Here is a 14234-nt window from a genome sequence, read left to right as displayed (position 1 = left end):
AGCCGTGCCAGAGGAATGATGCCCAGAGGGGGCTTTGCCAGATAAACCTGAAAGGGGAACATTCATCCAGCGGCAGAGTCCCCGCAATGCCTCACGTGAACACCACCCTCTTCTCAATGGCAGGCTTCATCAGTGTGGACTTTGCTGGAGAACCCAAGCCACACCCCTTCTGTCAAGAATGCCGAGCCGCTCTTGGGCAAAGTTCTACCATGAAAATGAAAAAGCCTTCGTGTATTCATGCCCCTTAACTCCCTTAACTGCTAGAAGACACCAGTTTGCATAGGTGCCAACTCCCTGGGGCCCAAACACCCACAAAATTCCCTATGAAGGAGCCAGGCATCCACAAATTTCTGTGCCAACTTGGCTCTGCAACTGTGGGTGCCAGGGGCCGTGGGTGCCCTGCAGTGTGCATGGCCCTGGCACAGAAATTTGTGGGTGCCCGGCCCCTTCGTGGGGAAATTTGTGGGTGCTCGGGCACCCAGGGAGTTGGCACCTAGGGCCAGGGCCATGCATGCTGCATGGCACCCACGGTTGTGGGGCCAAGCTGGCATTCCTGCCAGCTTGCTACAGTACGCAGAAGGAGATCATCAGCTTATACTGCTGCTGCATCTGTCTCCCTCTTTTATACATAGCAAAAATGAGCAAAGCAATTAAGACAGAGTCCTTAGGAGCTGAAGGTTAGATTACTCTTTCTGCTGAAAATTGTATTGTACATAGCAGCCCTTGAATTTAAAGCTATGAATACTCTGGAACCCAAGCTAATGCATGCTCCAGCATTCCTCTGTAACCTTCTACTGCACTTTGCATATCAGGGACTAGTCACTAGTCAATGTGCTATGCGTTGTGACAATGCATCTGTTAGGAGAATCCATGTGGCAGCGTGTTTAGATTGCTGTTGTAGTATAAACACTGACAACTGGGAAACACTGGCCTGCGAGAGCTCCAATTGGAGAACAGCCTTTACCAAAGGTGTCATGGGTTTGTGACAAAGGTGTCACAAACCCTCACTGTGATTAACTCCCGCCCAGAAACCAATATCCCCACTGTGGAAGGACATGTGGATCCAGACTTGGCTTCCACAGTCACTTACAGACTCACTGTTAAGACCGTGTTTATGGAAGACAATCTTACTTGGCTACGTGAGAAGAAGAAGAGATTGCTGTACTTAGGACCAGTAGGGGAGACCTAGTCTCAAATCCCTACTCGTGGAGTTTGCTGAGTTACCATGGATAAGTGTGTACTAGCACTCAACCAACCATTCTACACAGAGTCATTGTGATGATGGGCATATCTAGCTCATAGTCCAAGTAGATCCACTGAAATCAGTCACGATGACTAACTTGACTCCACCACTTTCAGTGGGTCTGCTCCAAGTATGAAGTCAGCTAGATACTTCCCCATGAGAGGAAGTGGGAGAGCTGTGGAGGCCATCATCAACTTATTGGAGGAAGATAATTGCAGAGAGATGTTCTTGAATCCTCCTCCAAAATGTGTGCGCTGGAAGCCAGCAAAACAGAATCAGCGAAGGAAAGGCTCTCTTGAAGCAATAATCTGTGATCCAAAGGCCAAACGTCTTTGGTCCAAACAATTAGAAAGCCACTGTTCTTCCACTTAAACAATGGCTTTCTAATTGTTTGGACCGAAGAGGCTTTTGGATCACAGATTATTGGTTCTAAAGAGCCTTTCAGTGGCAGGTTCCCAAATGGACTTAAAGTTTGTTTAAAGAGTTAACTTGGGCCAGGAATATTAATTCATTTCCACAAGGTCTCTGGTCCTCAGGTGCAGCTGTTTCAAGGCACGAAATTGAACAGCCACAGGGGAGTACGCACATGCACTTGAGAAAAGAGTCCTCAAGTGGAATCAGAACTGAGAAGTGCACAAACCGTGATGGATAATATAATGGTCCATGAGCTTCTGCATCAGCCGAATGCCTGTTTCTCGGTCTGGTGCTTCTTTGTGGTCAATCAACCAATCGGTGAGCTCCTTGGCCACAAAGCAATTGGGGTAGGTGCGAAGGTGGTAGCGCCTGTCCTTAATAAGCTTGCCATCGTGGAGTCGAAGCCTGGAAGGGAAACAGAAAACAGGTCAAGAGCTGGATATGGAGAAATGTAAGCTTCTTTGCTTAGTCAGGAATAATCAGATGTGCAAATATAAGATGGGGACACCTGGCTTGACAGCAGGACATATGAAAAGGATCTAGGAGTCTTAGTAGACCACAAACTTAACATGAGTCAACAGTGTGATGCAACAGCAAACAAAAGCCAATGCTATTCTAGGCTGCATCAACAGACGTATAGTGTCCACATGAAGTGATGTAATAATACCACTCTATTCTGCCTTGGTCAGACAACACCTTGAATACTGTGCCCAGTTTGGGGCATCACAATTTAAGGATATTGACAAGCTGGAACATGTGCAGAGGAGGGCAACCTAGGTGATCAAAGAGCTGGAAACCAAGCCTTATGAAGAACAGTGGAGGGAATTGGGTTTTGCCCGGAGAAGACAGATATGTGATAGCCACCTTCAGATATCTTAAGGGCTATCACATGGAAGAGGGAGCAAGCTTGTTGTCTGCTGAGCCAGAGGGTAGGAACCAAATGGATCCCAATCGCAAGAAAGGTGATTCTGACTAAACATTAGGAAGAACTTTCTGATGGCAGGAGCTGTTTGATGGTGGACTGGACTGCTTCAGAAGGTGGTGGGTTTTTAACCCACTGGAGAGTTTTTAAACAGAGGTGGGATGGTGTCAGGCTTCAGGGAATCGACTTCCTCTTCCCTTTGGCAGTAGATGAGCAGAACAAAGAGAAAGGAGTCTTCTTACCAGTTAGAACTTTAATGATCACAGTGAGAGAACAAAGAATCCATTTCCTAGGAATGAATGTGCTCCCAATTAAGGGTTCTACACATTTCCTCCCTAGTCACCCACGTCTCTACTGCGTCTTGCAACCTAATCTCGTAACCACTGTGCTTTCTTTGCTGCCATCTTATCTGCTCTTCTTGACCTTGGGCTGAGCAGATGAATGCTTTCCAGAGACAGTGAATCTGTTAACTCTCTCTCTCCCGGTTCTCCTCCTCCTTGCTGTTCCCCCATCCAGTACTTTCCAGCCTTCTGAACCACGTCCCTCAATAAACCACTGTTCCAAATCTATACTATCCTCCTGCTTCTGGGAAGATTCAGGAGGAGGCTCCCACCATTCCTCCTCAGTATGGCCCCCTGCCACAGTCTCTGGCAGATGGCAACCTGTCTTGGATTCTTTAGCTGCGATTCCTTCATTGCAGGGGGTTGGACTAGATGACCCTTGGAACCTCTTCCAACTCTCCAATGCCAGGATTCTACAGTGGAAGTTGGAATATGACATTTCTGCACTTGAAATCTGAGTGGCAATGTCCTTTTGCTGCTGCTGTGTTAACCCTGGTGGAAACACGTCTGACTGGTCTTTGTTATGATGCCCTCTCCGGGACTCAATTAGTTCTGGCAATCACTAGTGTTGACGGAGGCTTCATATCAAGGTCAACTGTGCTGAAAAAACTATTTTGGCGGTTTCCAAAGGCCATTCCCCTCCTCCTAACACTTTCCTTGACATTCATCACTGCACTAAACGTTCCTTCCTGACTTGCTCCACTTGCTCAAGGCCTACCCAGCTCTTACGGCCGTTTATTTACTGAGTTTATTTAGAACACTGACAGATTGCTTTACCAGTAAATGTTCTCAGACTGATGTGCAAAGGCAACAGGAGGAAGACATCGCAAGGAAATCAAACACTCACAATTATAGGGCGGTTTAAAGAAATAGCCGTAAGCCAAGCAGAACCTCAGAGCAGCTCAGAAGAGTGAACGACAGAAGAACAACAGGTCTTGACTCTCCCTTCTGAGGATAATGAGAAAGGGGTCACACATCTCCCCATGGAAGGCTTTTCCAAAGTTCTGGGGATAGAACTGAAAACTAATTCTCCTTATAGAGACCAACCTCTGTTACAAATTACAAGGAAGGAGATCCCAACTAAACATTAGGAAGAAGAACCATTTTGCAGTGGAATAGGCTACAACGGAAGATGGCAAAATCGCCTTCATTGGAGGTTTTTAAATAATAATAATAATATATTTTTATTTATATCCCGCCCTTCAGAAAACCAGGCTCAGGGCAGCTGACAACAAATTTAAAACACTTAATTGAAGCAACAAAAAACAGCATAAAATACAGTATAAAACATGAATAACAATTAATTCAGAATTCAAAAATCAATTTAGGGGGGAAATCCATCCAATAAACATTAGATGATCACCAGGGCTAGCTGGCTAGATTAGTCCTATTTGGGCCAGCGAGGAGCCCAGGGGAGAATTAGCTGTGGGATCCCAGAGCGGGTAATCTTCATAAAAAGGGGAGGGGGAGGGAAGGAAGGGGAATAAAAGATCAGGCTAAGTTCAAATAGAAAGCCAGGTGGAATAGTTCTGTCTTACAGGCCCTGCGGAAGGAAGTTAAATCCTGCAGGGCCCTGGTCTCATGGGACAGAGCATTCCACCAGGTGGGAGCCATCACTGAGAAGGCCCTGGCCCTGGTGGAGGATAATCTGACTTCCTTAGGGCCTGGGGCCTCTAAACTATGATTATTCGTGGACCTTAAGGTCCTCTGCAGGGCATACCAGGAGAGGCGGTCCCGTAAATACAAGGGCCCTAAACCACAAATACAGGTTGTATCCAAATACAGGTTGGATGGCATTCTGTTATGGATGCTTTAGTTGAGAGTCCTGCATTGCAGAGGGTTGGACTAGATGATCCTCAGGGTCCCTTCCAACTATACGGTTCTATGATTCTATTATTCAGTGGCTGCTCCCCATCTCAAAATCAAATCAAATCCTTCTTGTAACCCAGGTCTGTTCCAAGCCTTAAACTCTTCATTTCCCCCGGTGAGGAGTTTTTGAAAACTTGCCACACTTACATGACATTTTGAGTAGTTCTCCACTGCCTAGCTGTGGATTTTGGAGGGTTTTTTCTTTTCTTTTTACACATTGCTCCTTTTCGCTTTATTGAATCCATCTGCCAGTTGCCAACGCCTTCTTTGCCCTGCTGCAATCCAGTAAGTTTTCCAGGCTTGACGCAAACCCTCAGCTTCAAAAGCACCTCTAAACACATCAGAGCCAAATTTACCTCTCTCTGCATGTGTTTATGAAGCCATGACCATGGGAAAGGGGGCAGAGAAGTGGAATCTATTAGTTACGTCTCGCAGAGCCTCTCAAAACCCCGGAACCTAGATTAAAATAGCGTAGGCAATGGCATAACGTTGTCAAGGTCACTAGGAGAACAGAACTACCCTTGACAGTCTTATTAACAGGCAAAATCTCAGTGCATTAAACAAATATCACAAGATATCCGATACCAGAAAAACAGCCCGTAGTGCTCTTTCAAATATTGTTTTTGTTTAAACAAAGGAAGACTGTGCACCCAGCAAAACACCGCTGTGCTCTCAGAGCAAAGTGTGAGGACAAGTTATTCCTGACAACTTTCTGAGCCTTCACTCCATTTCCAGGCCTCATGTTCACAGTTCACTGTCTGTGTGCACACACATGCTTGCACATTTGCACATAGGCCCCATCTGCACTACATATTTAAAGCAGCATCATACCACTTCTTGGAAGAAAAGCAATTGCAAACCTAGACAGGGTCTTAAAAAGTAGAGATATCACCTTGCTGACAAAGGTCCGTATCGTTTTTGAATGTCTTATGTAGATTTTTTCAATTTCGTTGTTCTATATGGGACAATGACAATAAAGATCGTATCGTGTCATAAAGCTATGGTTTTCCCAGTGGTGATGTATGGAAGTAAGAGCTGGACCACAAAGAATGCTGATTGCTGAAGAATTGATGCTTTTGAAATATGGTGCTGGAGGAGACTCTTGAGAGTCCCATGGACTGCAAGAAGATCAGACCTATCCATTCTGAAGGAAATCAGCCCTGAGTGCTCACTGGAAGGACAGATCGTGAAGCTGAGGCTCCAATACTTTGGCTACCTCATGAGAAGACTCCCTGGAAAAGACCCTGATGTTGGAAAAGATGGAGGGCACCAGGAGAAGGGGATGACAGAGGACGAGATGGTTGGACAGTGTTCTCGAAGCTACCAGCCTGAGTTTGACCAAACTGCAGTGGAAGACAGGCGTGCCTGGCGTGCTCTGGTTCATGGGGTCACGAAGAGTCGGACATGACTAAACAACCACCACCACCACTTTAAACAGTCATGGCTTCCCAAGAAGAATCCTGGGAGGTGTAGTTTGTTAAGGGTGCTGAGATTTTATTGGGGGCAGCAGGAAAGCTCCTCTCCACATCACTGATCACATGGTGGGGCGCACACACACTATCTGAATGGCAATGTCCAACAACTTTGGGAAGGCCCAGCCCCCTTGAATATTATATTGCAAGTCCCTAGGAGTCGGATCCCATGATTCCCATCACAGAGCCACAATTCCCAGAGTTCCCTGGGAAGAGGGATTGATTGCTAAAACATCTATCAGTTATCCCTCTCCAATGTCAGAGAGGCCGATCTGAGTGGCTTCTCAGTCAGTATAGCCTGAAACTCTTAATCTCTGGGTCGTTGGGCAAAAGATTCCGGCATTGCAAGGGGTTGGACTAGATGACCCTCGGCTCCCTTCCAACACTACAATTCCATGATGCTATAATCACACATACCTCTGCCATAACAGAAATCTGATGTCACGGCCCAGCCAAAGTTGATAACTGTTGGTGTTCTCTGCTAGCTTTCATATGAGTGTTTAACCTTAATCATGTGATTAAGGTATTCAACTGAAAATCTCCATTGTGAAAGGGAGTTGCCTTTTTTTTTTTTTTGTTCCCAGGAGGTCAGAGAAAGATGTGATAATGATGCCTCTCTAGGAGTGCAAGGCTTTAGGCTGGATGCAGGCTTATGCAAGCTATGGGAGAGACTGCGTTTTGCTGTGATAGTAATTACGCTATATATTTCAAAAGAAGAACCTATGCTTGAATATGCATATGCTTTATACAATTATTCGAATGTATCATTGATTGTTTTTGTATCTGTATCGAAGTAGTTCTGGTTAGCAAAACTTCGAATCAAATTTATGGGTCTGGACAATTTTTATTCCAAACGGAACCAGCTTTTATGCATCCAGTTGCTTCAAGCTGTGCAATAATAATATCTGCAATAGGTCTTTGGGTTGTGAAGTTTCTACCAACCAGTTTCATTTCCATTTTTATTAGCTTTATTGTGGAATTGCATCTTTGTGTTGTGCAGTGCCTTGGCGTATTCTCATGAAACTGCAGGTTTATTTAAATAAATGAAACAAAAGCCCAAGTGAAAGCAATATGCACAGGTATTTTGTCCGCACAACCAGGACTTGGGAAACCCATGCCAACTGGAGGCTCCCTGGTTGCATAGACTAGAGATGCTGGAAAAATTTTCCCAAGCAAAGTTCAGGTAAGAACTGCAGCAGCAGAAATTATATATATATATATATATATATATATATATTTGCTTATATATATATATATAATAAAATCTATACACCGCTTGACTGTAGAAAAACCTCAAAGCAGACTGAAAAATTACTGTTATTATTTATTAAATCTATACACCACCCTTCAGCCGAAGATCTCAGAGCAGATCACAGCATAAAAATGCAAAATACAAATACGTAATAAAAACAAGAGCAAAAACAAAACAATACCCCCCCCCAAAAAAAACACATTTAAAAGGGCATAGAATGTTAATCAGTCAAAGAGCTGGTTGAAGAGGAACGTTTTCAACTGGTCCCTAAAGATGTATAACAACAACAACAACAATTAATATGAAATATTGAAAGCGGCCTTGCATTTGACTGCCCGGACAGCATCAACAGCACAAATCAGCACGAGTATGTAATAAAATAGTAGATCTGGTGGGGCCCAAAATTACAAATACAGTGGTACCTCGGGTTAAGAACTTAATTCGTTCCGGAGGTCCGTACTTAACCTGAAACTGTTCTTGACCTGAAGCACCACTTTAGCTAATGGGGCCTCCTGCTGCTGCCGCGCCGCCGGAGCACGATTTCTGTTCTCATCCTGAAACAAAGTTCTTAGCCTGAAGCACTATTTCTGGGTTAGCGGAGTCTGTAACCTGAAGCGTATCTAACCTGAAGCGTATGTAACCCGAGGTACCACTGTACTTAAAAAGAAAGAACGTCAAGCTGAAAGCAACCTGCAGGATTTTATTTTGTTTGCAGCACTTAGGTTTCCAGTGGCTCTGTAAACAGTAAATATCATTATTCACCAGAAGAGAGTCTACTCCTATATTTGCTTCCCAATAAAAGCACATGGAATGTGATCTTTCCAAATCCTTTCCCTGCCAGCCGCTGGCTTGAGCCAAACCTGGTAAAGATGAGTTTTACATGGGCTGCTTTTGACCCCAACCCAGCGCACTCCCTCCCGCCACCTGCCGCAAAATTATAGACCAGGACAATCTTCCTCCGTTCTACGGCAGAAGGCGGTCATCACGGCCTGCGTTCACCTTGCCTGCACCTACAAACACCGTCCTCAGGCAGTGGAGCCGCCGTCCTGAAATGCCCTCCATGGTTCAGAAAACCCACAAGCATTCTTCACACTCGACAGCTTCTGGAATTCCGGCCATGATTTCTGTTTGACGGACCTGGTTCGTGGAACATTTTTCACTTGGCAAGGGTTCCCGCCCATCGGGGGCTTGCTCAAAAGAGGCCTTTGCAAAACAATTCTGGCATTGAAGCAGGGCTGCCATACGTCCGGATTTTCCCGGACATCAGTAGGATTCCAAAGGTGTCGTTGACGTCCAGAGGGAATTTCCAAAAGGTGGCGTTCTGTTCTGGATCTTAGAGAAGTGAATCGAAAAACCGTGGGGGGTTGGGATTGGGGGGGGGGAGCTCAACAACTTTCGGGGTGTCCTGGTTTTTACTTTTTGAAATATGGCAACCCTACACTGAAATAAATTACCAGGCTTCTAGCCCTTATGAGCATAGCATTACAGTGGTACCTCGGGTTAAGTACTTAATTCGTTCTGGAGGTCTGTTCTTAACCTGAAACTGTTCTTAACCTGAAGCACCACTTTAGCTAATGGGGCCTCCCGCTGCCGCCACACCACCGGAGCACGATTTCTGTTCTTATCCTGAAGCAAAGTTCTTAACCTGAAGCACTATTTCTGGGTTAGTGGAGTGTGTAACCTGAAGCGTATGTAACCTGAAGCGTATGTAACCCGAGATACCACTGTATGTGTATTTTGATATTTTTGTATTTTATTTTGACAAAGTAATAATCATAAATAAATAAGAACAAACATGTCCACCCCACCACCAAGACCATTCCATAGGAACTATCCAAGCTCCCAAAATTTCAACACCTCCTGCGATGGTTTGACCAGCATTGTATTTATAAACCTGCAGATAGTGCCTGTAAAAGTATTATTAGGGAAAACCGCTTTTCCACATGATGCATAATCTTAAACCTCTCCTCTTGCTCACCTTTTTTCTAAATATCCCCAAATTTTGCCACCTTTCTTCTCAATCCCCTTAATCAGTTTTGTGCCCCTTTTCCGAGCCTGTTCCCTTTCTATAATACCCTTTCCATGGTGATGCTGCCAAGGGCAGTTGTACCAAATGTTACTCTAATGGAAGTCTTTATTTTCAGCTCCTTTCCTAATGATCCCTAGCATGCAATTCATATTTTTCACAGTTGCCGCACAGCGGGTCAACATCTTCATCATCAAGTTTGTTGCTGTTGCTGGTATCTGTCTTGTCTCGAGGGACAATGGAGTGTGCCTCCAGGGGTGAAGTCAAACTGCTGTGTTAGCAGCACCAAAGCTACTTTCCATAGTGTGCAAGCCTGGGCAGGGTGTATGGAGGTCCTGGGGTACCCAGACGACAAGACCCTCCTCTTGACCTCACTGGTGTGGTCCAAAGGAAAGCAGAGCAAGACGTTTGGCACCAGCTTGGTTGCAGGAGTCGCCGGAAGGAAGCGTACAAAGCACCATCCAAACATCTTAGGGACTGCGTTCAGGATTGGTTTAGCGTTTGCTCCGTGTCCTATCCCTCTGTCAAAGATCTCTTACAAGGCAGCAGATGTTCAGGACCAGAGTTTTCCTCCTCCTAGATGGGCTACCTTACCAGGTTGATGGAGGATAGGACTTGAACCAATGGCTTTAAGCTACAAGATTACGACTAAACATTAGGAAGCACTTTCTGACGGCAAGAGCTGCTCGATAGCAGCATGGTCTCCTTCAGAAGGTGGTGGACTCTCCTTCGATGGAGGTTTGTTTTTTACTTTTTTAATTCAAAATTAAAACAAAACATATTATCCAAAAACATATCATCCTTACCCCCCCATTTTTCCTCCCTCCCCCCACCCTCCCACACAAAACCCACCCAACCCAACCCCACCCCCCGACTTCCCTCAGTTCCAGTCTTTGGTTTCTCTGAGACTGCTGTTTTCTGCATGTTACACAGTTGTATAGATCCTCAAACTATTTAGCTGATCATTATCAATAAAAAGTTTGTGAATGTTTATTCAAAGCCAGCCAAGGAGTCCAGTTCGCTTTGTTGCGTCTTCAAATACTTTGTAAAGGGTTCCCATTCATCTTTAAAATCACAGTTATCCTTGTCCCGTAGCTTATATGTCAGTTTTGCCAGTTCTGCATAGTCCATCAATTTTTCTTGCCATGATTCTTTAGTTGGGGTTTCTTCAGTCTTCCATCCTTGTGCTATTAGAACTCTCGCGGCCGTTGTCGCATACATGAAGATGTTTTTCAGCTTTTTGGGCAGATCTTTCCCTACAACCCCTAACAAAAATGCTTCAGGTTTTTTAACAAATGTTAAATGGAACATTTTCTTCAATTCATTGTATATCATTTCCCAAATTTTTTTAATTACATTACAATCCCACCACATGGAGGTTTTTAAGCAGAAGCTGGATGGCCACCTCTCAGGGACTCTTTAGCTGTGATTCCTGCATTGCAGGTAGGTGGCCTAGATGACCCTTGGGTGCCATTCAATTCTTACAGTTCTATAATGAGGAGGATAATAAATTAAGTCAAGTAACCTTTATTGGCATCACAAAAGAACATTCAGAATACATTTAAAATAGATAGGCCAGTGCCTTTCTTTCTTTTATGCTGGCTAAGCATTTGTTTTTCAGCAGACAAAGATACCTTACTCTGTGAAGTTTTGTCGGACTCCTTTCCTTCCCCAGGGCTACAACTGTTTTGTACAAAGATACGGCAACTCGGGCTTCCAGAGGATCTCTTGGGCACTGTGGCTCTCCCAGTTGCCAAGACCACGTTAAAAACTAGGCTGTGGGACATAGATTGGCAGGAACTAATCTCAGCTGCGGAAAAAACATGCTCCCCTATTTATTTTTGACTCTCTGTAGTGCAGGAATTTAATCTTAATTATTTACAATTTTTGCTTAATCCGCAAGAAAGAAGGGCCTTTTCGCTGGATAGGTTCAATTCTAATCCTTCTAACCTCCTTTGGGGTAGGTTTGCGCATTTGGCAGAAGGAGATAGGATCTGCCCATGTGATGCCCACCTGGTGGAAACTCTAGCTTAACTGTAAAATGTATGATGATCTCCCCCAACAATTTCTAGACCATCTATGTATTCCAACATGGCAAGCAGAGACAGAGGTTATGCACTTCTTATTACAGGGGAGAGACCAGGAGATCACCAAGACAGTAGCTAAGTTCCTCTATTTGATTTTTTTTGTCACCGAAGTATGCTACAGGATCCTGCCCTTGCTGGAAACCCTCAGAGATGAGGCGGATTGCTCACGCCTTCTGCCCTTTGGTGGGTGACTGTGGCATGATGATAATAGATCAGGGACCACCTCACATTTAGTCAGTGTAATCACCTTGCAGAAACATCACCTTGCCAACAAAGGTCTGTATAGTTAAAGCTATGGTTTTCCCAGTAGTGATGTATGGAAGTGAGAGCTGGACCATAAAGAAGGCTGATCGCTGAAGAATTGATGCTTTTGAATTATGGTGCTGGAGGAGACTCTTGAGAGTCCCATGGACTGCAAGAAGATCAACCCTATCCATTCTGAAGGAAATCAGCCCTGAGTGCTCACTGGAAGGACAGATCCTGAAGCTGAGGCTCCAATGCTTTGGCCACCTCATGAGAAGAGAAGACTCCCTGGAAAAGACCCTGATGTTGGAAAAGATGGAGGGCACAAGGAGAAGGGGACGACAGAGGACAAGATGGTTGGACAGTGTTCTCGAAGCTACCAACATGAGTTTGACCAAACTGCGGGAGGCAGTGGAAGACAGGAGTGCCTGGCGCGCTCTGGTCCATGGGGTCACGAAGAATCGGACACGACTAAACGACTAAATAACACAACAACAAACCCTCCTTTTGCAATTGTGACTTACATTTGCACAAGGGTTTAAAAGAAATAAAATAACAGAGGCATCTTAAGCCCAGGATCTGACTCTCTTTGGCTGGCTTGCAACTGAGTATAGGAAAGTGACAGCCAGCCATTTCCAAAAGGGGGGGGGGGGAGCAAACAAATGGGGATCCCTGAAAGAGAGAAGGCTCAAGTGCAAAGGACATACCTCAGTTGCTCCCCTGCGATCATGACCTCAGCTCGGTGATGCTTCTCTGTTGCTTTTTGCTTCAGGATGCTGCCGAGGTTTTCCATCCCGTCCGGTCCTTGAAAGCTGTTTGGGGAAGCCGGGTGGGAGGACAGCTCCATCTCGCAGGCTCCTTGGCAGCTAGGGCTGGCTTCCCGCCACCGGTGGCTGCTTCTCTGCCTTTCTGTTTACAATGGAGTTTCCTGCCAGAGTCCTCTTGTTAGCACTTCATTTGGAAGAGCCAGTTCAGGCTGCTTGAAGTTTCCTGGGAAAGCAGAGAGAGAGAGAAGGAGAGAGAGAGAGAGAGAGAGAGAGAGGGAGAGGCGGGACTGTACTGAAGGAGGTTGAAGGAGGCCTGCCCTCCACTTTCGCACAGATGCTGCTCCGCCTTAATCTGGAAACAGGTAGGTACACAGGAAGTGAGGCACAGATTCCCCCCTGGAGAAGAAGGGCAACACCTAAGGTCATTATTATTATTATTATTATTATTATTATTATTATTATTATTATTATTGGTTTACACCTATTACATTACAACACAGATGCACCAAAGCCAACACCATTTCCTCCCCATCCCCCCATACATTTATATTTCCTCAATCCATCATATTATTCTTTTCTCCCTCCTCCCACTTCCCTCCGCCCCCACTCGATTTCTTCCACATTACACAATTTACAATAATCTTTGCATTCTACAATCGTCTCAAATCATCTATATGTTCTTATTATCTTTCCTTACTATTTTTTCTTCCATCCAGGACTTCACATTTTAATCAAGGCATATTAATGTATCTTTTTTGAGCTATATTTTGCCATATATTCATCTAAACATTTCCACTCCTTTTTTAATTTTTGATTCGACTGATTTCTTATTATAGCAGTTCATTTTGCCAAAATTAAATATTCGTTTAGTTTATAAATCCATTCCTCCTTTGTGGGTATAGTTTGTGACTTCAACCTAGCACCAATCACTATTCTAGCAGCTGTACTTGCATATAGGGAAATCCACACACACACCCCGCCCCCGTGGTATCGCTTTATCTATCAATCCAAGGAGATATGTCCCTGGATTCTTTGTTCTTAAGAGCAGTCCTACACCAAAGGATCCATCAGCCTCCTTGATGCAGCTGAGAAGGCCTACAAGAAGTGCATGAAAGACAACAGACCTTCCCCACTGCTGCTCTTCCCCAACAAAGAGGTAAATTGCCCCCGGATATGGAGGTTCCATATAGCCAATCAGTCACTGTGTCTATACCTTCATGTGAGAAAGCAGAAGGGATCCTAAAGCCATTAATTCTTTTTGTGATGGCTTTGGCTTAACCCCAGAATTCTCTCTCTCCCCCACCCACCCACTTGCTCAAACCAAACCTAAGTACAGTGGTACCTCGGGTTAAGAACTTAATTCGTTCTGGAGGTCCGTTCTTAACCTGAAACAGTTCTTAACCTGAGGTACCACTTTAGCTAATGGGGCCTCCTGCTGCCGCCACGCGATTTCTGTTCTCATCCTGAAGCAAAGTTCTTAACCCGAGGTACTATTTCTGAGTTAGCGGAGTCTGTAACCTGAAGCGTCTGTAACCTGATGTGTCTGTAACCTGAGGCACCACTGTACATTGCTCCTATGCATCCAATCCTTATTTCTC

The 14234-nt window shown here is 44.9% G+C and overlaps 1 protein-coding gene across 1 annotated transcript in view; it reads right to left on the bottom strand.

The window, feature by feature from the left end:
* The window catches only part of LOC114599746 (DEP domain-containing mTOR-interacting protein-like), a 33095-nt gene extending 20002 nt beyond the window's left edge, over positions 1 to 13093 (bottom strand). The window contains exons 1-2 of the mRNA XM_077929519.1: positions 12577 to 13093; positions 1884 to 2062 (exon numbers count right to left, since the gene is read on the bottom strand). Of these exons, the coding sequence (XP_077785645.1) occupies positions 1884 to 2062; positions 12577 to 12716 (319 nt within the window). The 5' untranslated portion in view covers positions 12717 to 13093. The remainder of the gene's footprint in view (positions 1 to 1883; positions 2063 to 12576) is intronic.
* Positions 13094 to 14234: the final 1141 nt, after the last annotated feature.

Source organism: Podarcis muralis, chromosome 5 (genome assembly GCF_964188315.1).
Source record: "Podarcis muralis chromosome 5, rPodMur119.hap1.1, whole genome shotgun sequence".
NCBI lineage: Eukaryota > Metazoa > Chordata > Lepidosauria > Squamata > Lacertidae > Podarcis > Podarcis muralis.
The sequence above is the reverse complement of the archived record's forward strand: the minus strand, read 5'-3'. Positions and strand labels throughout refer to the sequence as shown.